This window comes from Arvicola amphibius, chromosome 1, assembly GCF_903992535.2.
Source record: "Arvicola amphibius chromosome 1, mArvAmp1.2, whole genome shotgun sequence".
NCBI lineage: Eukaryota > Metazoa > Chordata > Mammalia > Rodentia > Cricetidae > Arvicola > Arvicola amphibius.
This window is the reverse complement of record NC_052047.1, coordinates 163045829-163073550: the sequence shown is the minus strand read 5'-3', so window position 1 is coordinate 163073550 and position 27722 is coordinate 163045829. Positions and strand designations below refer to the sequence as shown.

Here is a 27722-nt window from a genome sequence, read left to right as displayed (position 1 = left end):
AAATAACAATTCTGAAATTCCTATGAAAGTACAAAGTCTCTGAATGGCAATCTTGGGCAAACGCACAAAGCAAGGGACATCACGATACTCTGTAAGAGATACAAATGAGTCACAACAACGAAACCAACATGCTATTACCCTAAAAAAAGACCCCCATCAATGGAGACAGAGATTCTAGAATAAACATACACCTCACAGCTAGCATATTTGTAACAAAGGTACCAAACATGCACTGGAAAGGGGGCAGCCTCTACAGTAAACACTACCAGGAAGCTGGATGGCAAAAGACTCCTTTCTTCTACCCTATGCAAAAGCAATCAAGGTGGATTAACATCTAAAACAAAGAGCCAGCACTCCCAAATTACTAGAGAAAACAGAAACGAACTATTTCAGAAATTGGTACAAGCAATGGTTATCTGGATAGGACCCCAAAACATAGGAAACAATAGTAAGAATCCCATGTGTGACCACACTGAATAAATTTTCTATTTACCTTTAATCTGGCTCTTTTAATGGGTTTATTGAGGATGTAAGCAAGCCTGACTTGCTAGGGCTACCCGGGAACAGGCTCTGAGCTTAATTCCAGTAACGGTTTTAGAGAGCCAGGAAGGAGGCTGGAGCCGAGACAGTGATGGGCTGGACAACTTAGCTGGGACTACTTACCTATGAATACTGTTAGCCCTCTACAAATTTAAACCAGGACTTGAATAGTGGGCTTACTGGATCTCTTTGCCTCTCCTCAATGTGGCCACCCACATTGGTTACACCCCAGACTTACCTTTTTCCTACTGTTTAATTGGCTTATTTAAGACCTGGCTTACTTATTAGAGTGTCAGGGCTCAGGCTCTGACTCATTAAATAATACCTACAGTAACGAGCAGATTAGTGAACAAGTAAAATGTGTCACACACCCACAACAGTGTATTACTTAACCATAAGGAATGAAATCCCGCCTTATGCAGTAAAAAGGATGGAATTAAAGAACATTGTTATATAAATAGCCAGATATAGAATGATAAGTACAGGATTTTCCTTTTCTATATGGGTGCTAAAAAACAAAAACAAAAACAAAAACAAAAACAAAAAAAAAACTAACTCAAGCCAGGCAGTGGTGGCGCACGCCTTTAATCCCAGCAATCGGGAGGCAGAGGCAGGCGGATTTCGAGAGCAGCCTGGTCTACAAGAGCTACTTCCGGGACTGGCTCCAAAGCTGCAGAGAAACACTGTCTTGAAAAACAAAACAAAACAAAACAACAAAAAACTGACCCAAAAGTAGAATGCTGGAGCTAAGTGTGATAGTGAACACTTTTAGTCCCAGCACTTGGGAGAGGTGCAGAGGCAGGGGCATCTCTGTGAATTTGAGGCCAACCTGGTCTACATAATGAATTCCAGGACAGCCAGAGTTACATACTGAATTCTCAAAAAACCAAAAATAAATAGATAATTAAATAAAAATAAAAAAAAAAAAAGTATTGTGAGAGACCAGAAAGGTGGTGGAAAACAGAAGCCTGCACTTGATCAGTCCAGCCAATTTGTGGGAATATCAAACTAACTGTCTTAAAGATACTGTGCAATCAGTATGTTACTACAATTTTTAAAAAATATTTATTTATTTATTTATTCATTTATTTAGTATAAAATATTCTGTCTGTGTGTATGTCTGCAGGCCAGAAGAGGGCACTAAGCCCCATTACAGATGGTTGTGAGCCACCATGTGGTGGCTGGGAATTGAACTCAGGACCTTTGGAAGAACAGGCAATGCTCTTAACCTCCGAGCCATCTCTCCAGCTCCTGTTATTACAATTTTTAAAAATACAGAAAACTTTAGAAATATCCCATAAAGATGTTTGATTGTTACTCTCTTAGTGTGGGGATAAGAAGTTCAGAAGAAGGCAAACAAGCACAGCCGAGTGATACATTTGCTGTTTTACTGTTAATTTGACATATCGGAACCAAAGCATTCACAATACTTAATATACTTTTAAGAATCATATACTATAGTCATAGACATACTATAGACATAACCACAGAACAAGCAGAACAATTAAAACTACATAAGGCCTTAAAAACATATCCACAGTGTGTATTATTTCAATTCTCATTCATTACAAATTAGACTACATACCATTAGTTTAATTTTTATTTTACTTTCATTTATTCAGGCAAGATTCATTCAAGGAAAGGCAACTTAGTTTTTGTGTGTGAGCTTTATTTATTTTTTTACTATACTTGTTAATATAAAATGTAAGACATGTTTTCTTATCCACTGTATTCAGGAGTGAACCTATGACATTCTCAAAAGTAACCCAAAAGAACAGGCCCTGCTCTTAAAAACAGCGAAGGTGGAAAGGGACCAAACAGCCAGTCTGTCTGTAGTCTTGAAGAACAACTAATGGAGTTTCAAGTATTCATATAAGGAAGACTACTACAATTCTAATTAGTCAAAATTTAAAACAACATTGCATACAAAATCATTCTTGAAGCCCTAAATGTCTTTTAAATAACTGAACGAAAATCTTAAGTAGTTGTCTCACAGTACCAAACATAAATCAAAACTAGCTAAAATTCAGCGCCATCAGGACTTCTCATTTACACGATGAACAGCTGGTAAGTTAACAGATGGCATAAAAATTAAGACTTCATTTTTTTTAAAAGGATCATGTACTTTAATAGGAGACTACAGAAAAGTCAATGTATTTTTACAATAAAATAACCATTTAAGCCTCTATCTCTGTACAACAGAGTATAGGTCAGGTTAACTCTAGTTAACTTGGGTGTTTTCATACAGTTTTAATTTTTACAGTTTATTCTGAGTACTTGAATTACTTTAGATATACAGCTTCTTGAAAGAATATTACATTTGTATACCAGGATATTTAGTACATTGAGATGTTTAAAAATATTTATAAATTTGCTTTTGATATGCAAAAGCATTTGGCAATACTTTTACAGCATTTGATTTTAAAGAATTAAAATTTCATACAGTACTCATCTTGATGTTTAAAAAAAATTCACAGAAAAAAATATAAATTACACAGCCTGACTGCATGATACTGCTATTTCCAGTTTCTAGTTCTGGTAATTAAAACCTTCATTAAGTCTGTTAACAAATCATTACCTGTACAGTTATGAAGGCAACATACATGATTTGTAAACAAAACCTTCAGGTTTTAAGTTATTTCCCGAGGAGTGCAGTTCATCAAGAAAAGAAAACCCAGTATGCAAATTTACAGAGTAGTTTACAAATTTACCAGTTCCTGTGACACAAACTGTTTCAACCTCTCAAGGTATTGTCCGTACAGCTCCACGTCATTGTGTCCTGCCCCTTCAACCCAGAGAGGCTCCACAGGTCTTTGGCAACGCTCAAATAATGCGAGGCCATGTGAAAAGTCAATGACTTCATCTTCAGTCCCATGAATTATTAATACTGGAGAGGTTATCTTAGAGATTTTGTCAATACTGGAGAGAAAAAGAGAAAGGAAGTAAAAAAATCAATGAACTATATAAAAAGGAAATCAAGTATCTTGTGTTAGAACATTACAAGCATACAGATCAGCTTTAGGGATGGAAGCCACTTAGGTCTGAGCAGGACCCAGCCACCCACCCTTTCTATGCACTCTCAGGGGTGGAGGAGTCATCTTTGCACACTTCTTCTGCTTGAGTCACTCAGGGCCATTCTTACCCGGAAACACCTTCCTACAGTGCTGACTTTTCCCTAGGCTTCAAGAAACAAACCAAGGATGACACCTGACTGCTCTAATTTCATTCCCTGCTATCAGTTACTAAAATTCAAGCACAATGTTTTTGTTTTTGTTCTGGTTTAAGGTTATAAACTAACAAAAAACAGGGAGACTATTAATGTAAAAAGGCTTGAAGCTAGAAAGCAGATGAATGTGTGAAACAACTGATTAAAAGGACAGGTAAAACCACAATATAAAGTAAACAGGAGGCAAAGTGAAAAAGCAAGTTACAATGGAAACACCCCAGAGGGCCCAGGCATTGCCATGGAGATGGGGGAGGGACTGAAACATGAAGGAACCCTTCAAAGTCCCTTTAAAATACAGTAAGGCCTCTTTCCCAGACTTCTTAGAAAAGCTGAGTAACTTTCTTCCTTCAACTTTGAAAGGTCTGTAGATGCAGGACTCCAGCTTAGGGGAGAGGTACCACAGGCACACAACACATAAAAGGCTGGCTCTGTGGGGCTTGTTTGGCTTCTGAGAATGCTGGCTGGCAGGCTTCCTCATCCAAGGCAGAGTTCCACAGTTTTCTTTGCACAAGTGTACCAGAGTAGCTCTTTGGTTCTCCTCTCTTACATAAGAGTGCATAGCCAAGAATGATCAGATACTGAAGAGAACACTTCAAATGTATGATAGAGACCAAAGCAAACAGAACTTTAGAAAGGCAACTTGAGAGGAGAAACTATGCAGTGGAAATCTTACAAACATGTTTTCTGCAACCCTTCCCCCTCCAATCTGGACAACAGAGAAAAACAATTTAACTATTAAGTAAGATGTAATCTTATTACTCAGTGAAACTGCTAAGCAATCTCTGTACTCTCAAGGCTCTGTTTCCCAATAAAACAATGCAGAAATGTCCACCATAAAGGAATTAACAGTGTATTTTCTTTTTCAACTAGCTTATTTCTGGGAAGTATCTAGGTATGCCAATCATGAAAAAGACAGAAAAAGTGGGTTATGTGTCACCAGACCAACTTTGTAACTCCCATCATTCAGCTAAACAGACTATGTTCAGTGGGCCAGGAGTCCCAGGGATCTACCAGTTTCTATTTCCGACCCCTCACCAGCTCTGATACTAACTGATTTACCTTCGAGCAGCAATATCTTTTTGTTTGTTTTTTTTTAATTAAAAATGGGATTTAGGGGAAGAACTCAGGTCCTCATATTTGTAACATCTCTCTAGTCCAACACTGAATAAATAATGTTTTTGAAATAACTTTTGCTCTTCTGCTAAAGAACCTAGTGATGACTTGGCTTCTGGCTTCCCATTCACAAGAATATCCTTTGTATTCCTGCCAACAGAGGAAAGAAGACTGAATGAAAAGGGCCAGCTTTCCAACTTCTTGCCTTCTCCCTGTCCTTGAAAAAATAGGCCATTAACTTTTTTTCCATAGATGAAGGCAGGTGGCAACCACTCTTTGCCTTGGAAAGCAAGAAGCAGTCCTTTTTTCAAATCTATTCGATACTACATAGGACATCAGTACTTACTCCAGCCACTTAAGAGTTAATTTTCTTTGCAAGTTACACACAACTAACTAGGCATCATTACTCATCTTTCCATTCTTTTCTCATGCTGTACATCTTACTAAATTTCGTACTTTAGTAGCTCAAGGCAAAAGCCTGGGGCTTAGTCAAGTTGTTCTTTGTAGAATCCTACCTGCTGCTGACTGTTAATTTACATTCAGAAATTCGTTCTCTTTCCAGTACTCATGCCGCTGCTTAAGATCTAAGGCCACCACTTCATTCTAGAACATTTAACCTTTTTTTTATAAGTCATGTGCTAATACTCTCTTCAAGCTAGCTTCCCATAATTTCTATGCAATCAATACATGAAGCAGAAGCTCAGTGATGTACCTTATTATAAGGTTCTTGGAATGGAATGATTTTGAATATTGAACTTACTTTGGGAATGCATCAAAACAGTAGGTCTTCTTGGTATCAGGGAAAGCAACTCGCATTCCTGAGGTCAAAGGAGAATGAAGAATAACAGCAGCACTCTCATACCGAGCAGCAAGATCCACAGATGGTACCGTTCCTATGCTCTGGCCATAAATAATCACATTTTCAGGGCGGATGCCGTATCTAAGAAATTCGGAAGTTTGAAAGATATAGTTAGAAATATTCTATTATTCTAAAGATTTGCTACAGAATGTCTTATAATGAGACAATGCCAATTTATATTTAAAATTTAAATTTCTTAGCCATCATTTTCAATGTTATAATAAGCTCTATACTCTGGATTAGTTCATGCTCAATTCTAATCTTTTAGGAAAGTAACTTCTAAGGTCTTTTAAAACTTCAATTTAATGAAAGAAAATTAAGTCATTTGTCTTATTTTAGTAATTTTAAGTTTGGAATATATTGTACCACTCATATTTCAATGGTCTAATGGTTAATATTTAGTGTTATTTAGTGTGAGATATTATTTTCTATCTAATAAACAGATGTTTTTGGTTTCTCTGTACATCAAGAGCAGGCTGTGTGATTTTCTAAACTGGCCATACTAATGAGATGCTGCATAAAGTTATAGTATGGAAAGAATACAGAACGTAAGACTTTTTGTCAAGATCAAATATCAACCATAATCTACTTCAAGTGTAGATGAGGTGCCACGGGAACTGAAGAATGTAGGGCTAAAGGCTACAGACTTTTTCTATGCTGTTCCACTTAGAAGGCAGAGTGGTCATTTCTGTCAGCTAAGAGTGGTTTGGACAGCAGTGTCTAATCTTTTGGAGAGGTCAGGGGGATTTTTGAGAATCTGACCATACACCAGGAGCTCTTCCTATGTCCTTTACTATTCAGGCAATGAGATACCTCTCCACAGCTTCTTCAATCTGTCCTCCACAAGTACACAAGGTACCACCTATTCCTGACTCGACATGCTACTTAAACCCAGAAAAGCTGCCAGTAGCCAAGAAGCTGGGAGGATGAGCATCTGCAACATCAGCACATCTCGAGACCATTCTATTGTTGTCAGCTGCCTAACAACACTGCACATAGCAATTGTAGGTCTGGGGTTAAAGTCAGCAATATCAAAACTCAAGACGAGCAAGAATCAAGAGCTTCTAGGTAGGCAGTAACAATTTGAGAATATCGAGTTAAAAAGAACTTTAGAGATCACTCAATCTACTCAAGCTGCTTAATGATCAGATATTCAAAACCACAGTAAATTGATAGTAAACCTGTACTTAGCGCAGATATACTGACTTCCATTAGTCTTTCCATGAAAGCACACAGAGACTGAGGCTTGTGGGAGAGGATTCTATAGACGACCACACCCAGTTTTGACCCTGCTGACCTACCCACCAGAAAGTCAGAATCTACTATTATTAGAGATTCTAAATTTTCTTAAAAAGATCATATTGTATTAAAAAATTCATACTGTATTTCCGTTTTCTTGGTTACTTAAACTATACTATATAAGAACAGAATAAAAAAGTATTTTAACACACATGCATTCAACTACTTCAAGGATATACTAAAGATGTGTTAAACTTGCAAAATGACAGAAGAAACTCAAGGCAGGCCTATTCTAATTTGAGGGTCAATTTCTAGAACTGGACAGGATCTTGGGTGCCATTCACCACAACCTCTTCATTAAATAGGCAAAGAAACAGGCTTAGAAGCCTGTCAATTTCCCAAGACCACTTACACTACTAGCAATTCCACTGTATTTTCAGTTTGTGGTGCTTTGAAAAGGTATGGTCCCCAAAGACTCATGTATTTGAATGCTTGGCCCATAGGGAGTGCCACTATTAGGAGGTGTGGCCTTGTTAGAGAAAGTGTGTCACTATGGAGGCAGGTTTTGGGGTCTCATATATGCTCAAGCCATGTCCACTGGTACAGTTCACTTGCTGTTGCCTATCGATCAATATGTGGAACTCTCAGCTCCTTCTCCAGCACCATGCTTCTCTGCACGCCGCCTTCCATGATGTTAATGGACTAAACCTCTGAAACTGTAAGCCGGCCCCAATTAAATGTTTTCCTTTATAAGAGTTGCTATGGTCATGGTGTTTACTCACAGCAATAGAAACCCAACTAAGATGCAGTTCAACATGACAGATAATACAAAAACTCTTTTAATACTTTTTAGTATGTGGAATTATTTAAGGGTTTAATTCAGTTCCTGTTCTTAATTAATACTGGAAATTGGATTTATTAAAAAGATTAATCCAGACATAGTAGTGCACTCCTTTAATCCCAGCACTAAGGAGGCAGAGGCAGGCGATCTCTGTGAGTTTGAGGCCAATCTGATCTACACAGTGAGTTCCAGGACAGCTAGGGCTACACAGAGAAATCCTGTCTTAAAAAATAAAAACAAAACAAAACAAAACAAACACAAACAAAAACAACATACATTCACATAGGCACTGACATCCACGTATAAATCAGCTATTTTAAAGACTGCTTTGGCCATTATACAAAATTTCAAATTGTTAGTTTAATACTTTATATGTATAGTTAGTTTATATATTTAGTGTATATATATATATATTAGTTTATATAGTTATGTATAGTTACTCTATATATACTGCAAATAGCCTCATATTGTAGTTCAAAGTTCAAAATAACGTATGTTAAAAATGCTTTCCATTCTGCTTAACTTAACCACTGTCAGGGTACAGTGATCCCTGTAACGATTACCTTGTCCGAAGAGCCAGCCAGGCAGCTTCAACATCTGCATATAGGTTCTTCTCTGTTGGTTTTCCAGAACTAGCACCATATCCAGAGTAATCATATGAGAATATATTACAGTTAATCCGGGACCCCAGACCTATGTAAAAGCTGCTCATCTGACCAAGATCAACAGCATTTCCATGTGAGAAGAGTAAGGTATATTTAGCACTGGGTGAACAACGCACAAACATACAAGCGATTCTATTGCCTTTACTGGTTCTCGTCATGAAACACTCAATAGCATCTTTTTCTCTGGAAGAGTACTGCCAGTCCGCTCTTTCTGACAGGTGTAAAGTCCAGCGGCTTCCACTTTCATCACACATCAGAGTGTATGTTGGGTCAGGTGGCAAAAATGCTAACTTTGAAGCAATTTTTCCTGGGCAAGGTGGACAACAGAAGAGGCAACATAGCTCGCTAAATGAAAGATTATTCATCTTCTGAAAAAGAAAAAGACAAGAAATGTTTTTATAACTCAATGTGGACTCTGCACTCTCATACAACAGGCTAAAACAAAGACATGAATAAGTATTATTGGTAGTCAATGTCTATTAGCTGTAATCAAGAACCCTCCCAAATATATTTGCTGACATTGTTCTAGAAATATTTTAAATTCTGGAGTGAGGCAAAATATTCCTGGAAATAGACAGACTTAAATACTGCACATTTCTAAACGAAGTAATTATCCTACTTAACAAAAACATTTAAGTATATCTACAAACAAGATAGAAGGTGTGGTTAGGTTAGTTGGTAATTTCTAGTAACTTGACAAAAACTCTCAGAATCCCACAGGAAGGTAAATAAACAAGAGCATTTGGAGACACTATTGGTTAACAGTATGTGTGACATGTGTATGTATTTATGTTTATATCTTCATACTCAAAAAAGAACCTTGTTGGTGTAGGAAGTCTTTCTGTCAATGTTTTGCTTTTATTGGTTAATGAATAAAGAATTTGCACTGGCCTGCGCAGGGCAGAATAGAGGTGAAACTAAACTGAATGCTGGGAGAATGAAGGCGGAGTCAGAAGAAGCCATGGAGCTGCCAGAGGAGAAAGACACAAGCTGTCACCTGGAACCTTGCCAGTAAGCCACACCTTGCATATCAGTTTGAGAAAAGAGTGAGCCAGGGTAAGACACTAAGCCTTGTTATATTCACTCAGAAACAGGGTTTTGAGTCCTTGAAGTAGCTCAACTAAGTGGTACAATCCTTTCACATTACAAACCTATAATTTCAGTTTATAATTTATGGCTCACATAAAATTCAAGGGAATTCAAATTACAATGACAAATAAGCACAGAGAAAAAACTTTAATGCAGATATTACTAAAATGGAGAAAGAGAAACAGCTATACATTAAAAAATTTCAACATCATTAGCTATCAGGGAAGTAAAAATTAAAATTACTCTGAGATTACACTTCACCCTAGTCAGAATGGATATCATCAAGAAAACAAATGATAGCAGATGCTGGTTAGAAGGTAGGGAAAGGGAAATGCTTATACACAAAATGTAAATTGGTCTAGCCCCTATGGACATACTTGCGGAGGTTTTCCAGAAAGTTAAATACAACTGCAATCAATTTATACCTCTCCTGGACATCTACCCAAAGGATAGGTATGTTAATGAATGGCACTGAACCCCAGAAACCAATTGGGGAGTAATTATTAAAATCTTAGAGACCTCGTATTTCAGAACAAATCTTTACCTTCTGAAACTGACTGTATTTAGCAACTCTACTATAGTTCTCAAATCTATATTAGTTGAACTTATCTACATATTATGTTTTCTTACTTTACTAAAGGTTCTGATCTCGAGCACTGCCAACAACTTCCTACTTTTAAGGGTAAAAATATGACATTGCTTTTTCTTTCCCTTTGAGATAGTCCTGCTTTGTAGTCCCAGTTGGTTTGCCACTGGGCAAATGTGGTTTTAAGCAAGCACCACAGTATCTAATGGACATTCACCTTTTCAAGGATAATTTTTCCTACAGATTTTAAAAACTGATATTCTTTATAAATTAAGAAAGTTTGGGTGCTGGGATGGCTCAGAGGCTGAGAGCACTGGATATTTTCCCAGGGGAGCTGGGTTAAATTCCCAGTTCCAAGAGATCTGATACTCTCTTCTGGCGTCCACAGACACCACATAAACATGTGGTACATAGACATATATGCAGACAAAACACACATACACACAAATGAAATAAATTTAAAAAAAGAAATAAGTTAAGAAAGTTTCTTCCCTTTCTTAGTTTCCAAAGAGTTTTAATGGGGTAAATGACAGAATTCCAATTTTCTATTCTTGAAATAGTTGTTCTGGTAATAATATGTATGATATTTACACATTGTAGACTTGCTTTGCTAATATTTGCATAATATTTTTGTACTTATATACATGATTGAGAATGACTTGAAGTGTGTTCTTATCTCATTACATTTTTGTATTATGATTATATTAAGCTAATACTTTAGTTGGGAAGTTCCTGTACTAAAGAAAAATCGGTGTCTTATGACCAATAATTAGATTACTTCCATATTCCCCTACAGCTTAAGGGCCATGTCTTTCTGTTTTTCCCTCTATTTGTAGTTACCATGTAATGACTTATACCCATAATCCCAGTAGTGGGGAGGCTGAGGCAAGAGAATTCCAAGTTTGAGACTAAGTTGAACTGTCTAAGTACATCCTATCTTAAAAACAACAAAAATCCTGCTGTCACTGCTGTAATGTTAGAGAATGAAGTCAGAGAAATGAATAATCACAAAATGAAGCTGCTTAAGAAACAGAATGTACTGAATATTAACTGCACAATGTTAGATATGTACTGAATTTTTAAAATTTAACATTCACTTTGAACTTCCAGAGGACAAATGTAGATACATAAGCCTTCTTGAATCATGCATATAGTGGAAATCTAATGACCTTGCAAAGCTGGGCTGAGAAGTAAGCACGGTCTAACAATATCTGAAATTTAAACTAAGCTGCCGCAGTAAGGAGTGTTAAATGAAGTTCTATCACCCAAATGATCTGTTTCTATAAAAGCTTGGAAAACTGCTTGTACATGTTTAGCAGAGTTTGGGGAGAAGTGACAGTGGCACAGAAACCAACTTGAAGCTGATCTAGCTTCCAGCCCTTGAGCCCATCTCACGGCCTTATCTCAGGACTTTACATTTTACTTTCTTTTGAACCTTCTTGCTCTAGTTTAACATTCCTGGACTCTGCTCAGCTGCTTTCTATCTTTCTTGCTTGCTGTGTTCCTCCAAGACATTACCTTTAGTTTTGGGGCCTGATATTTTAAATCAATCTCAGATCCATGCTCAAGTATACAAAAACTACTCTGCCCTGATTTTACACGTAGACAAGAGAGTAAGTAACAGAAGGTGCTAGACCCAGAGCCAGACACACTGGCTGTCTGGTTACGTACACTAACTAGTTAGATGAAAGGCTGGTCATCAGGGTAAAATCTCTGGATCCATTAGTACCGGTGTGCTTTGTAACTGAAAAAGGTACTTTCTTTTTTAATGATTAACGTTACACTTTCTACCTGGAAAAGAACGTCTTCTGGAACACTGTAAGCCAGGGCAGGCTTATTCCTGAGCACTGGGAAGTTTTTCAGAATTAGTGCTGATGCAGGAGTGAGAGTGAGACATCACTGTCCAAAAGCTGCCACCAGTGAGAGTGAGTAGACAACCACATCCATGTCACACAGGAAATCTAGCCTGGAGGCGTGGGAGAGGCCTGAGCAGCATGTATTTATGTTCCTCCCTTTACTATCTTTTGGTGAGTGCAGGGCTCTCTGTGTAGACACCAGTCCCATGATTATATCCTACTGCTTACAAGTTTGACCTTTATCTACCCACAACTTCAACAGTATACTTAGGGGTTTCACAGGCTGCCATCAGGGAGGTATTCTTAGAGCTGGACTTCAAGAAGTTATAACTTCAGTATAACTCACATGCCTCAGGCTCATGTCCCACCCAAATGAGTAAATGTATTGTACATCTCTCAGAAGTGAGCTATCATTCATTGAATCTTACTCTCAAGAGTCTGCTTTTTATAAAAACAAGTGTGGAGAACCTCCATCCACTGATCTTTCTTTTCTTTCCCTTTTTTGGTCAATAGTCATGTCATACCCAGGAGATAAGTGTTTCATAATACTCCCTAGCTGTGGAAGAAGATTGTATCGATGTTCCACTTAAGGCTGAGCATTCAACAGTTACTTATTTTCATCACTCCGACCAGTATGAGTATGTACAGCTACTGATGATCACTGCAAAAAGAAAAATCTCATGCCAGGCTTAGTGGGATACACCTTTAAACCCAGGACTTAGGAGGCAGATATTTGCGAGTTTGAGGTCAGGACAGCCAGTCCTACATAGTGAGACCCTGTTTTGAAAACAAAAAAAGCATCTCTGACAAAAGCTGGCAGCTCCACTAACTAATCTATGGGCACAAATATAAATGTTTGGAAGACATTTAAATAGGTACAAAAATGTTCAATTAGAAGAAAGAGAAGTAGTAGCTTGCCCCATAGGGCCACCTATGACCTCTCCAGCCATGAGCTTTACAGTACTAGATAGAATTTTAAGGTGGGATATACCTCAAATCAAAACAGAAAGGATTTGGCTACCCCACCACAGACTTGTCAGCACTGCACTAGTAGGCACATTTTGCATAGCCAGAATTGGTTCTATATTTAAATATGGCATTACTTAAAGATTTAAGTAGAGCAACAACATGTAGACTCATGTAATGTTAATGTAATGTTAAATGTTACTGTAAATAACTTCACAACAAAATTTTAAGACTTAAATTTAAGATTTTGTTTTATAGTCCCCCTTTAAAACAAGGCAAATAAGAACAAGCAGTGAGAACACAGCAAATATACTGTTTTTATTTTTTTAAGAAATGACTACTAGTAAAGTTCTAAGCTAGAGCTGAAAGAGGCCAACAAAGTGTTACTGTTGGCCAAGTATGGCAACAAGGGTGGGGTGATTTGAATGAGATATCCACCTTATCTTGAGGATTTAAATGCTTGGTTCTCATTGATGGCACGATTTGAGGAGGTTTGGGGAGGTGTGATGTGGTCAGAAGAAGTGTGCCACTGCAGGTAGGTGTTGAGAGCTTAAAGACTTGACCCATTCTGAGTTTGCTCTTTCTGCTTTGTGCTTGTGATTCAAGATGTGAGCCCTCAGCATCCTGCTGCTATGCTCCCACTCCACCATCATGGGCTCTAACCCACTGGTACCTGTCAGCTCAAATAAATCTTGTTAAGTTACATTAGTTATGTGTTTTATCACAGCAATAAACAAGTAACTAATACAGAAGTCGGTACCAGGGAGTGGGTTACTGCTGTGAAACTTTGAAACTTTGGACAAGAAAAGTGGCTAAATGCTGAAAGAAGAGCCTAATGAGTCACCATAGCAGAAGCTCAGAAGACAGTAGTGTTAAGAGTTACCCAGAGTGTGGAGGCCCAGCTCAAAAGCTGGGCAATGCTGGCAAATGGACTAAAGACATTCTGTGATAGTTTAGTAAAATACGTTGTTACTTTCTGCCCATGTCTTAAGAACTGGACAGGGTTATAGACTAATAATATTTCAGGGAAATTTCTAGACAGCTTAATATTGACTAGTTGCATGGTTATTTTGAAGAAGAAACAAATACTGGCAATCTTAACATTATAGCCAAGGCATGTGCTGGAAGAGAGGCTGTAATTGTTAAGGAGAATACAGCCATTAAGGAAAGATCTGATTTGCACTGGTATTATCTTTTCTACTCTTCTGTATTTTCTGGTTTTGACAAAAAGATTAAAAGATAAAAGAAGTAACAACTAATAACATACGAAACAAATGAAATTTCTTCTCATAAGTTCTCTAAATCTGAACCTATACTTTCTTTTTTAGACAGCTTAAAAGTAATGAATTCTGTGCTTTAAAAACACTTTAAGTGGGGCCTTTAGAATCTTTGAGTTCATGGCCAGCCTGGTCTACAGAACAGCTAGTGCTACACAGAGAAACCTTGTCTCGAAAAACAAAACCAAACCCAACTTGATAGCTTCCCTCTATACTTCTAATAAAACCGAACTCTGTACAGGTTCTCAAAGGTCTTCTATAAATTGGGTTTAGATCACCTCTTAACCCAACCTGACACTTTCAATTACTGTTGTAGTTTACAGGGTTCACATATGTTCTTATAGCTAAACATTGCAATTCCTGACATACATTTATCCATGGGCTTCATTAATATTTGTATATCTATAATTTGTTTGTTATTTTTAATTATGTGTTTATGTATGAGCATGTGTATACAGAGGCCAGAGGCATCAAAATCCCCTGGATCTGAACTTAAAGAGAGGTGTGAGACACCTGACACTGGTGCTCAGAACTAAACTCTGGTCTTCTGCAAGGGCATCAAGTACTCTTAATGGCTGAGCCATCTCTCCAGTCCAGTGTCTATGCCTTTACTAAATTGTGTTTATTCCATGAAGTCAGTTACCATATTACAAAGACTACACATAGTATAAGTTGGGATAATGCCATTAGGTTTTCAGGAAGGAGGTTATTTTGTTGTTTTGAATCAGAGTTCTAAGCACTATTATATACATATTTGTGGCTTAAATTTTTTATGAAAACTGGTACCACTGGATTTTGTTTTTATCTACATTGTACTCTATGTATTTCTGAATGTTTAGAATCAGGGAGACAATCAAGTGAACAGACCACTGAGGTGAGAATTACTATTAGGATAATGTGTTTATTGCTAAACAGACATATATTACCTGATTAAATCCATTAACTACAGCATATAAATACCAATTCTATATCAATTCATCAATTATAGTCCTAACACTACTAACTATATATTTTATTCCTCAAACTGTGCCATGTGTTCCTGCATAAAAGTTTCATTTGAGACGCTGGAGAGATGGCTTAATAGTTAAGAGCTTGTACTGCTCTTGCAGAAGACCTGAGTTGAGTTCCCAGCACTTAGGTCAGGTGGCTTCCAGCTGCTTTTAACTCTAGTTTCATGGCATTCAATGTCTCTGACTTCCACGGGCACCTGCATTCACATGTACACACTCACAGATACTAGCACATAAAAACACAATTTAAAATACAATAAAACTTGTCAAGAGAGTGTCATGTGGATGAGGGACTGGAGAGATGACTCAATGGTTTAAGAGCACATAAGGCACTTAAAAGAGGACCTGAGTTCTAGTCCCAGAATTCTCATTGGATGGTTCACAATTGCCTGTAACTCCAGCTCCAGGGAGAACTGACATGTCTGGCTGGCCTTCATGGGCACCTGACACTCACATGTTCATATTCCCTTCACATTTACACAGAACTTATAAAGATAATAAAAAATAAATCTTTAAATAAACAATGTGCTATTTAGGGGGAGAAGACAATAAGATGGCTAAGTGGGTAAAGGGTTTGTTGTACTAGCTTGATGACCAGAGTTCAATGCCTGCAACTCATATAAAGGTGGAAGGAAGAGAATCATCTCCACAAAGATGTCACCTGATCTCAATAAGCATGCTATGGACCCCTTCTCCTCAACATCATACATATACACCTAAAAATAATAAAAATGTCAATGTCATTTGGATGGTGGGGAAAAGTCAAGATCAAGGGTTCTAAGTGTGCCTGTAACTCAGCACTTGGGAAACAGAAATAAGTGGATCTTGAGTTTCAGGTCATATAATAGTCTTTTTTTAAAAAAACATTATGGCTGAAGATTTTATTATTGTGTTCATAAAAACTGTTCTATTGCTGTGATTCTATTATATATATATATATATATATATATATATATATATATATATATATATATATATATATCCCAGACAAATCCTTTTCCTTCCAAGACAGGACATGCTTTCAGCTGGTAAGGTGTGTGTGTGTGTGTGTGTGTGTGTTGCCATTTTGGTCAGCTTGGTCCTTGAAGAGATAATTTAAAGCTCTGAGTTGGCAAAAATTACACATTCCTGTATGTTTAAGAGTTTTTGAGATGATGTAATAACTTTGAAATGTGTGCTAACAGGCAAGATTGATCTCGCTGAAGTATTCATTTTTAAATGGCTGGGGGCACTTGAAAAAAACCGAACAATTTGTTCATGCAACCCTAGGGATAGCACACGTCCCTTAGTTGATGCATTATTAACTAACTGGTGCCCCAAATATCATGATAGCTGTAAATTTAACTTTAGAAGTGTCTTTCCTTGTCATTTACTCAAGGTGGTCAGCTTTAGCTACTAGAAATCTCAACCAGAGTAGCCTAACTAAAAAAATGACTGCTGCCAAGAATCCAAGTTCTCCTCAAAGATGGAATGAGAAGGAACAGTTAAGAGTTGTTTTTTTTCTCCATAGTTTAAGAAAGAACACAATTAACAGAAGAGTCAGGTATGGTGACATGCACCTTTAGTCCCATTTAATCCCAGCACTCAGGAGACAGAGGTAGGCATAACTCTGAGTCCAGGCTACCCTATACACAGTGAGTTCCAGAACAGCCTCCTCCCCTCAAACAAAAAATAGAATCACAGCAATAGAACAGTTTTTATGAACACAATAAAATCTTCAGCCATAATATTTTTTTAAAAAAGACTATTATATAGTGTTCTGTTTGCATGCCAGAAGAGGGGATTAGATCTCTTTATGGTTGTGAGCCACCATATGGTTACTGGGAATTGAACCCGGGTCCTCTGGAAGAGCATTCAGTGCTCTTAATCTCTAAGCCATCTCTTTAGCCCCATGTTTTATTTAGAAACAGTAATGTACTATGCTTTTGCACACAGAATTGCTATTTCATAATAGTATTTCCTATTTCTGGGCAGTGGTGGTTTGAAGATAGTGCTAGTTTGTGGTAAAGCTTTCACCATTCTTTGGCAAAACAGAAACAGTTACAGATAAATTAGATATGCCACATAAATTTAATACGAATATAAATTATTTACTTATGTCATCAGAGGCAGAGTCTTGCTAATGTAGCCCAGGCTGACCTCAAGCTCAGGATCTAAGCCTTTTCAGTGCTGGGATTATGGGTATAGTTACCAATATTAGCTATTTTTTTAAAGGCAGTCAGGTTTAGAAATGGGAAGTGTATATCAACCTTAAAGCAAACACATTTTTATTTAATGAGATGCCTTCTATTCTGAAGTTGTTTCTCCTACTTTTATAATGTTGAATATTTGAGAAAATTAAAACATTTTATAAAAAATTAAACAATGCTAATAGGTGTTGTTTTTTATTTCTTTGAAGTGATTTTACCAGACAAAACATAAACAGCCTCATCTTTTTTCAATTAAAATTATTTTAAATGACACTCACTTATGTGTTCACACAGCTGTGTATTTATGTGAACATGCATGTGCCCCAGTATCCATATCGAGATTGGGACATGTGAGTTTTCAGAATGCAGCTTCCGTGACCAGGTTTGACACTTTTAACAAAGAAACTGGTCTTAAAAGATAGTGATGGTGCGCACCTTTAATACCAGCACTCAGGAGGGAGAAGCAGGTGGATTTTTGAGTTCGAGGCCAGCCTGGTCTATAAGTCAGGTTCTAGGACAGCCAAAGCAACAAAACAAAATGAACAAAACAAAACAAAAAGGAAAAAGATGGTCCTAATACATCAGGTTTTAACTTGGGGCCTGGCCTCTGGAACTAGACACATACACATTCAAGTCATACCTTAGTGACCCTGTGTGTGTGTGTGTGTGTGTGAGAGAGAGAGAGAGAGAGAGAGAGAGAGAGAGAGAGAGAGAGAGAGAGAGACCTCAGGCAATCAACTTCTTAGTGCCTCAAGTTTTCTCAACTGTGAACTGCAACTTTGGTGGGAAGATTAAAGTCTAAATAAATATCAGAAATTAATCAAATCATGACTGTCTTTTTTTCTCCTCAGGAAGTTTCCCTCATAATGATCAGAGATCCCCACTAACCAGTAATAGAATCTGTACATCAATTTCTGCTGTCTTTCTTCTCCTGGTGTTTATTTCTTCTGTTTATAAACAAAGACTTTTTACACACAAAAACACAGGTGTGCCTAAAAAAATTCTGATTTAATATTTCTCTTATTAACCTCTTACAATACCAAAATACAATGAGTTTTTATTTAATTTTAACGTATCATTTTGGAGTATGTAACTATTGTTCTTTCCTTCCTTCTTAAAGCTAATCTTCAACCTCAATTTTCGAAGTCATTGCAAGTTTTTATTTTTCAGACAGACTGGTCTTTTGTGCTCTATCTTTACATTTCACTCAGACTCTTGATTCCCTTCCCCACAAAAGCTATACCCCAACCTTACTACTAGTCAAACAAGGCTAGCCTCAAACAATTCTCCTAGGTTTACAGGAGTCCCATGCTTGGCTAAACTCAGGGCTCTGAACACTAAAAACCTATCTAATCTTAAGATTTTTCTAATATTTCTATTCAATGCTGCACTCTAAATTTCAGTCTGTATTTGGCTCCTTGTACTTTCTGTCACATTAGGCCAACCCTTCTTTCCCTTGTATCCTCCATCAATCCTCAGCCATGTCTTAACTATTTTCCAGCAGGCATTATAAAAATACTGTGCAATTTCTACCACATATCTATCTAATCAATATTCTGCATTCTCACCAGGTGATGTCACTTTCCTATTTACATTTTCAATAGGCCCGTAGGCTCTCATGAATAAGCCTAAATTCTTTAGGATGCCATATAGGTCCCCCCTACATCCTGGCCTCTACTTTTATTTTTCTGCTCATTTATTCTCCCAAGCAAAGATTTTATCAATAAGAACTTTACCTCTCCCACATCAAGCTTATGTAAGGTTTATTTCTTTCTCAAGGGAAAATAAAAATCTTCCCTGAACTGTGTTATGCCCATGCTATGTGGTTTAGATTTTCTCTTCAGTTATAGCTTCACTTTGATTTTTGTATTCCCATTTTATGAAACAAATATTTTTATGGTGCTTAATAGATAAAATGATGATGTTAATATCCTTGTGGTTTATATTGAAATGCCCTTTAAGAACAAGAAGTTCTCACTAATACTACCTTCTTGCTCTAAACATTTAAGTAATAATAGACATACTGAAGTCTCTTAAAAGCTCTAAACAAAATGTAACCAGCTATTTGGGTATCTGAGAGAGGAAGAGTTAAGGCAAGCTTGAGATAAACAGCCAGAGGTCCTCCCTCCCCAAAGGTACACTGTATTATTTCAGATACAAGCTATCAACTTTTTTTAATACCTATGTGCACACACACGTTTATCTGTACACTGTATAAGTTATAAATCAGAAACAAAATCTAGGTCACAATCTGGGGACAGAATACTTTGGAGGTTATTACACAAACTGTGTCAAATTATCTCAGTTTTCAAAGCATACTGAAGGACACTCTAAACTCAGATGCCAAGTTTATTACAACTGACTGATAAACAGCCTTCCGTTTTGTTTTTGTTTTTTTGGTTGTTTCTGGAGGCATATACTTTGTTTTGTCTTACAGCGATTGACTAGAACAAAGCAATGAGGCTGTCTTAATCCTTTAATTCTTTATCCTGATCTACAGTAAATGTGTGTCATATTCATTTCCCCCCAGTGCTGAGAATTGTATCTAGGGCCCTGTCATAACCTCTTTCAATGAGATACATCCCCATCTCTGTATTTTCTAATTCCTATCATTTCATGTGACTGTATATCCTCAAAATAAATCTGAAACTCCCCAACAAAGTCATACTAAAAAGAATTCTTTAGCCCTACAGACAATATATTGCTACTCTATGATTATTTCTAATACTTCTCAAATATTTTGAGGAGCTCTATGAAGGAAAAATTGAAAACGAAATCATAACTAGAATATTAACTTCATGTTTTGCAATTATTTTCCAAAGGCTAACTCTAATGATTGATAGCTTATATAATTTTTTCTGTGAATTTTAGCAATATTGTAGAAGGGGGGGGCTAGAAAAATGACCCAATGTGATCCATATTTGCTTTGCTTTTATGTCACTATGTGATTCAGCAGTATCAGTAGTTTTAAAGTGCAGCATGAAACATACCTACTGCTTTCATCACAGATTGTGATGATTAATGAGCTAATGTCTGCAACACTGTCTGAAGCTCTTATTCAAAAGACTGTATAAACACAAAACACTTTCAACAAATCTGTTAAGAGGTAACTTCCAAATTCGCAAAAAGGTTTAAAGGTTGTCTGTGATTGTAAATAGATGAAATAGTCAGTACTGCACAGACTGGTTCTTCCCATCAATATTTCAGAGGGGTGAGATAAACTTTATCAAACCATGATGCAGATAATTACAAGCTGTGACATATACTATGAAAACAAAGTACAGTTCCACTTGAGACTAAAGTGAGGGGTGGGTCCTTTTACTTATCTCTTAATCTTAATAATACTTTTCTTATATTGCCATACTTTTATACACGAGGAAACCGAGACTGTTTTTAAGTTAATTGACTTTTCTAAGTGCACACAATTTCAAAGTGGGAGAGCCAGGCACACAGGCCTATTATCAAGACTATTCTGCCCACTCTTACTAGATCTGCTAATAACCTGCATCCTTCACTGATGGCATGACTTGGCTCATTCTCCCCTGTTCAATGAAACCTAGCATGACCACTCTATTTAGAAGGCCAAATTGCTTCCTATACTCTCCTCGACTGTCTTCTACTTGTTCTGCAATGTCTATCACCTTCAACATTATGAGACATTTTATTTGTTATACATATTAACAATGATCCTCTCCAAGATGCTAAGTTCTAGGAAAAAGTTAGGTAGTTTTATTCATTTTGCTCACGAGCCTCCCTCCACCACCAAATCAACCCTAAAACAGTGAACAGGGCATGGACACATTCTCACTTTTCCTTTTAAGCTGCCCAGAAGAATTTGTTCAAACTTTTTTTAATAGTTCCCAAGGAAACAAAATAGGCCCTATATCTGAGCCAACTTCCATGTAAATATTTTAATTTACTGTGACATTTTATTCTACTAGAGACTAGAATTATGTTTTATTAAAAAAACAAAAAACAAAAAACCACCCAAACCAAAATCAAAAAAAAGACAAAAAAAATGTAAAGCCGATTGTGAAATGAGAGGACCCGGATACCGGGCAGTGACTAAAGTGCCTGCCGTGTTCTGGCATCTAGAAGCTGAATGTCAGCCCAGATGGAACATATGATTCCGAGTACAGCTTGAGCATACCATGTGAAATGAGGAAGACAGAAACATATTTTGAAATATTTTTCTTAGATTTTTACTAGCTGAGCATTCCTAACTTGAAAGTCAGACATCCTAAAACACTCCAAAAATCTGAAATTTTTGACCATTATGCCAATACTCAAGAAAGTTGGGCATTTCAGAGTTTAAATTTTCACATTAGGGATGTTCAACCTGTACTCTAAAGGAATGGTTGCAGATTCCAAGAATTTTTCCCTCTTAAAAAAATTCTGTAATGACAAGAGTCATCAAATTTTATTACTCTTTAAAGTTTTATTATCCTTGTGTTGATGTGTACATGTTTGTGTCCACGCACATATGGTGCCTGTGGAAACCAGAAAAAGATGTCAGATTCCCTGGAGCTGGAGTTACAGGCAGTTGTTAGCCACACAATGTAGGTGCTTGGACCCAAACTCATGTCGTATCTCCTGTCCAAGAGTTGCCAAATTTTAATTTTCAATATAGAGATACTAACTAAATACAATGATCATCACTATAATGTCAACAAAGAACATTAACACTAAAATAGTCAATTCATTAAAGGGGCAGATTCTTTCAATGAATACATTTAATTCATAAGGAGAATTCAGAAATTTACAGAAAAAAAATCACGTGACTTCCAGATCTTAGATACTTTCTTGTGATAAAAGTAATGTTGACAAAAGCAACTAAAGGGAGAATGTGAATTCTGGCTCACAATTCAGTGTACAGTTCGTCCATCCATTTATCACGGTGGGGAGTCAAAATGTCAAGAGCTTAAAGCAGCTGGTTATACTGCATTCATTCACGAGCAGAAAGCAGAGGTAAACACACAGGTGCTTAGTTCCCTTGCTGTGACCCAAGGCCCTGCCCAGAGAATGGTCTCACTTGTGAGTAGGATGGGTGCTCCAGTATCAATTAACACAACCAAAATGCTCCCCACAGGCATGGCCAGAGTCTATATTCTGTTAAGCTGACAACACCAACCATCACAAGATCTAAGTGTGAAAACACGATAGTATGATAAATTTGACATTAAAATAAAAAATTCTCAGTCAGGCATGGAGCCAATCCCAGCACTTGGTAGGCTAAATCAAAAGACTGCTACTGATACTGATCTGAGGCAGCCCAGGATTCAGAGTAAGACGCTGCTTCAAAACATTAAATAAATGAAATTATTAAATCAAAAATTATTAGTAAAATGATATTCAAAGTGAAAACCACTATAAAGATGGAAGAAGGTATCTTTAAAACCCTTTAAAACCCCAATCTGTTATGCAGAAAATAAAGTAAAATTGAGCAAACAGAAAAAGAATACATAAGGCCAACAAATAAATCAAACTATTGCCAATAATACAAATAACTGGAGATGTGAATGAAACTGGAATCAAAGTACCATTTTATCCTCCAAAAATTAGTAAATCTAAAGTATTAATTAAGATGGAAAAACCTATCGCATCCATTACTGGCACAAGCAACCACTATCCTGTGGTTTAGCAATCTATTACTAAGATTTATGCACGAGGGTAATCTTTTTTACTGATGGCCTTCAAGTATAATGAATGAGGCACCATTTACCCAAAAGCCAGGGAGAACCCAGGTTCTTTCCCTGTATGAAGACAATTCTGTAGAGCTAGACTTTGTGAGAGGATCAGTAGTTCAAGGCCAGCAGAGGATACAGAATGAGTCCCTGACTCTACACCTCTCCAATGAAACCAAATCAAAACAAACCAGAAAAAGATAAGGCTGCTCCAAGTCCTGTGAGTTTTGATGGCTCTATTGGTCATTCACTGGAAGAGGGAGCAAAACCAGAATTACTTCCATGGTACTACCTGTATTTTTAAAAATGTACTTACTGTCTAGTTATATTGTTTTAACACAGATGATGAAATTAAATAATTTATCTTGTGTGGAAAGGGAAGACTTTATTTGGTTTTCTTCAAACTTTAAGGGGAGTATGGTGGTTTGAACGTAAATGGCCCTCACAAGCTCAGAGGTAGAGGCACTACTGAGTGGTGGACTTTGTTGGAGTAGATATGGCTTTGTTGGAGGAAGTGTGTTATTGTGGAGGCAGGCTTTGAGGTCTCATATATGCTTCAGCCATGCCCAGCATCTCGGTTCACTTTCCGTTGCCTGCGTATTAAGATATAAATCTCTCAGCTCTTTCTTCAGCACCATGTCTGCCTGCATGCCACCATGTCCTACCATGATGATAATGGTCTGAACTTCCCCTTTGAAATGTAAGCACCCAATTAAATGTTTTCTTTTATAAGAGTTGCCATAGTCATGGTGTCTCTTCACAGCAACTGAAACCCTTGGGGCAGAGAGTTAAGTTTGTTATTTTATAAAAGTCACTTGACTGCAACAGTGCTGCTTTTGGTATCTGAAGGCAACTCAGCAGAACAATCAGAATGGGCAGTGGCAGCAACTGTGCTGCCAATGATGCTACCAACTGCTGGGGCAGAGTCCCTCAATCTAACAGTACTTCCTAGGCATTAATATGGACACTGCAATCCCATTAATTTTCTGCATCCAAGCCAGTGGAATAGGGCCTGAGGCACTGCAGACATAACAAACTCCTGGGGGTTCTGATGCTGTCCATATGAGCAAAACCTGAGTGTAGCTGTTCTAGTATTGACCCATGAAATACATTTCTTAAATTATTTTGGTATTTTACTAAGATCAGTTCTAAAAAACTTCAAGGAATTTTTTAATAAAAGAGGGTACAGGGTCAAGAACTAACAGCTGGAGACGTCTTGGACACACACTTAAATACATGTATGGAAGATAAGCTGGTAGTGGTGGTACTAGCCTCTAATCCCAGCACTGGGGAGACTGAGGCTGAGGATCTCAACTTGAAGGCCAACTTAAGGACTCCCTGTCTTGGCTTTTTTTTTAAGAACAGGGAGACTGTTTCAGAAAACCGTGCTGAGCTATTTCCTTGTGCAAATGCCAGAGTATACATAAAGAAGGACATCACTAAGCAAAATAATTTTGAAACTGCTGCTGTACACATAGTTGGCCATAGAACATTTATATGATAAAGCAGTGAAAACAAAGCAGAAATACTTGGAAAAATATGGATAAATTTTGGTCAAATAGAGAAAACAAGCTACAGAAAGATATAAACATCATGCTTGAAACTTAAGATCATCAAAATTATGTGTACACACACACGTTCAGAGATCTAGATGCTGTTTCTATGAACACTGACAGCAAGGAGACATGATAATTTAAGGTTAATGGTTAGAGTGGGAGAAAGATAATAGGACTTGGAAAATTTATAAGATATTGGGAAAGGATCCTTTTGATTTGCTGTTATGTTTCTTCAACTAGATGAACGGCACGAGGATTTTCAGATTTTATGCCACCACACTGCTACTGCTACATCGTCACTGTACAGTCTAAAGAAAAACTGCTGAGTACAGACATAGTATGGAAGACTGCTTCAACACCAAGGACTGAGAAAAAGTCAAAAGGTTGGGGTTCAAGTCTCAGTTCCTACTGTCTAACTTTAGGAAATTTAAGTAATTAATTTCTCTAGTCTTTATTAAATCTGTAAAAGCGAGAAAGCCATTTTCCCAACTCACAAGTCTGAGACAGACAAGGTAATGTAAATGAGAGATCCCTAACAGGGTAGGAAAAGGATATGTTATTTTCAGAATTACAAGAAAAATCAAAGTTAGTGTAGAAGTGAAATCTACTGGAAAATATACCAACGAAGTTAATAAACCCTAAATTTCCTTGTTAACACTTGTTAGAATACCAATACAAACACAAAAGTCTATCAATTAGTAACTGTTCTTTTATAAACTGAGCAGGTGGAACATTTTTAAAAAGAAATTTAGATTTTTTTATGTGTATGGATGTTTTGTCTGCATATATATGCACCAGGCCTGGTGTTCATGGAGATCAGAAGAGGGTGACACATGTCCTGAAACTGGAGTTAGCAATAGTTATGAGCCACCATGTGGGTCCTGGGAAGGGAACACAGGTCCTCTGCAAGAGCAACAAGTGCTCCACCTAAGCAGGTGGCACATTTAATTAGTTTTATATTACTAATGTAGACACTGATTCAGACTAGAACAGCATGCTTGAAGTTATAGACCAATCTGGTGCCAGAACACGAAACCAATGGCTTCATTCTACTACATTTATTAAGCTGCTAAAATCATCACTTTGTCCTAGAACTGTGTGATGATTGTTATGTGCTGGGGATGGGGGAGGCCTTGCTTTTTCAGTGGCCGTTTCACTCACATACAAAACGGGTGATGGTGCTTAGGGAGTCAAGCTACATATCAACCAGGGTACAATTTGTACACCAAGGGACAAATTTAAAGCTGCCTAGCTTGCTGAAAATCTGTCTAATCCTATCTTTGCCAATTAACCTTATTAATACTTGAGTAGAAGAAAAGAGGTGTCAAAGTATGAGTGAGGGTTCTACCTACTTCTTCCTAGGTCTGAAACAGTAATGAAGGGGCACAGAGATTTCATCCATTTTCAACTTAAACACGATGGCCTTCACCGTGTTCCTTTCGTAATGCCCCTTCTCCCAAAACAAAATTCGGTAACACGCTTGGACACCAACAATAATGATGTTCAAATACTGCATGGGCTCCGTGTAAGTATATCACCCAATTGAATTCATGCGCCAAACGTATGGACATAAATTCTCTACAAAATAAATGTTCGTTTATTGAAAAATCCGCGCTAATATAAGCAAATGAATATCATCACAAAGCGCACCTGCTTCTACTCAAGACTTAGTAGGTAGTTTCAAATGCTGGCCCAAGATGTCCAAAATTCTTTTTATATACTTAAGCTTGAAAAATGTCAATGAATTACCTTGGGGATCAAACACTACATACCGCATAAAGAAAACCTTTCATAAGCTCCTAGGTAAAATTTAAAGGTCACCTTTTTTGTGCCCCGCTATTCTAATCTTTTCTTACCAAATCTGCTTCATTTTGCTTTAAAGCAGAACATCAATGACAGAACTAAATGTTCTGCTTTTGACAGAAATCTCACCTCGATTCAAGCTCTGAACGTTTTCGGGTTGTTTTAAACAAGCCGGGGTTAAATCCTCCGAACGTCCTCCACACACCACAATAATTGAACACAACTTTTTTTTTTCCGGCTCAATATTAAACAGAATTTCAAACAGGACTCCCCAACTTTCAATTCAAATCCAACCCCCGAGAGCTCTCAATCATGGATGATCGAAGTTCAAGCCATCGAAAGCAGCGGCCGCGACAGCCGGAGCGGGCTTCCCGGCTCAAGCTCCCGGAGGACTCCATCTAAAATCGAGACCGGCCGGACCCGGACACCGAGCCGAGAGCGAGGGCCCACGAGCGGCCCAAATCCAGAGAAGGGGAGCGGCGCCCGACCCCATCCTGCGGTCCTCCCGGAGAGAGAGGAGGCCCGGGACGCGCCGGTCTCCGCTCCTCAGCCCCGCTCTCCGGAGCCTCTCGGCCTCCTCCCCCCCGCGCAGAACGGCGACCCCTCTCCCCGTGGCCCAGCAGCCCGGCCCCACGCACCTGCAGCTGGGCGGCCGCGGCCGCCGACGCGCTGTCCTCCGCGGGGCGACGCCCGCCGTCGACTCTGCGCGCGGCCCGGCCCGTCCCGGCCCGGCCCGGCTCGGCGAGGACGCGAACGCGCGCTACGGTGGCCGGGCGCGCTTCGTGTGACACCCCCCCCTCCACGCGCGTTCGCGTTCTGCTGACTAACGGCCCCGGCGCGAGGGGCGGCCGCCGCCGGGGCTCTCCGGCCTGAGGTGTCGCGCGGCCGTGGTCGCCGTCCGCACCGCAGGGCCGGCCTGGGCTTGTCCGCAGCCCGCCTTCCTCGGCGCTTCCGAAGCCCGCCAGGCGGCGGAGCGCGCGGCCGCGGCGGGAGCGGGAGGGACGCGGGGGGCGAGCGGCGCGCGGCCCGGCTGGAGCTGGTCACTGACTGGAGGAGGAGGAGGACGGCGCCGAAGCTGACCCGGGCTCCGGACTGCAGGCGGGCAGGCTCCCCGGCCTCGCCCACCCTCCACCAATCACAAACCGCGCAGCGGAGTCGCTACGCTCCCGAGCCGCGGACAGGCTGGGAGCGCTCGGCAGGAGGCGGGGACTGCGGAAAAGGAC

General features: G+C 38.5%; 1 protein-coding gene across 2 annotated transcripts; it reads right to left on the bottom strand.

Moving 5' to 3' along the window:
* Window positions 1-1914: 1914 nt before the first annotated feature.
* Window positions 1915-27222, bottom strand: Abhd17b (abhydrolase domain containing 17B, depalmitoylase). 2 transcript variants are annotated; one of them, XM_038315669.1, is made up of 4 exons: window positions 27138-27222; window positions 8382-8851; window positions 5640-5819; window positions 1915-3459 (listed from the first exon to the last, which is right to left on the bottom strand). In XM_038315669.1, exons 2-4 carry the CDS (start codon window positions 8846-8848, stop codon window positions 3240-3242), a joined length of 867 nt encoding a protein of 288 aa, XP_038171597.1. In that variant the 5' UTR covers window positions 8849-8851; window positions 27138-27222; the 3' UTR covers window positions 1915-3239. The 2 variants fall into 2 exon arrangements, with proteins under 2 accessions (XP_038171597.1, XP_038171604.1); XM_038315676.1 differs by lacking the exon at window positions 1915-3459 and adding an exon at window positions 3482-5029.
* Window positions 27223-27722: the final 500 nt, after the last annotated feature.

Excerpts from the sequence above, each read along its gene's own strand:
- Abhd17b (XM_038315669.1), bottom strand. The coding sequence starts at position 8,848 with ATGAATAATCTTTCATTTAGCGAGCTATGTTGCCTCTTCTGTTGTCCA. Across the intron at positions 5,820-8,381 it reads TGGCTGGCTCTTCGGACAAG|ATACGGCATCCGCCCTGAAA; the intron begins GTAATCGTTACA and ends CGAATTTCTTAG. Across the intron at positions 3,460-5,639 it reads TGTTTTGATGCATTCCCAAA|TATTGACAAAATCTCTAAGA; the intron begins GTAAGTTCAATA and ends TTTTCTCTCCAG.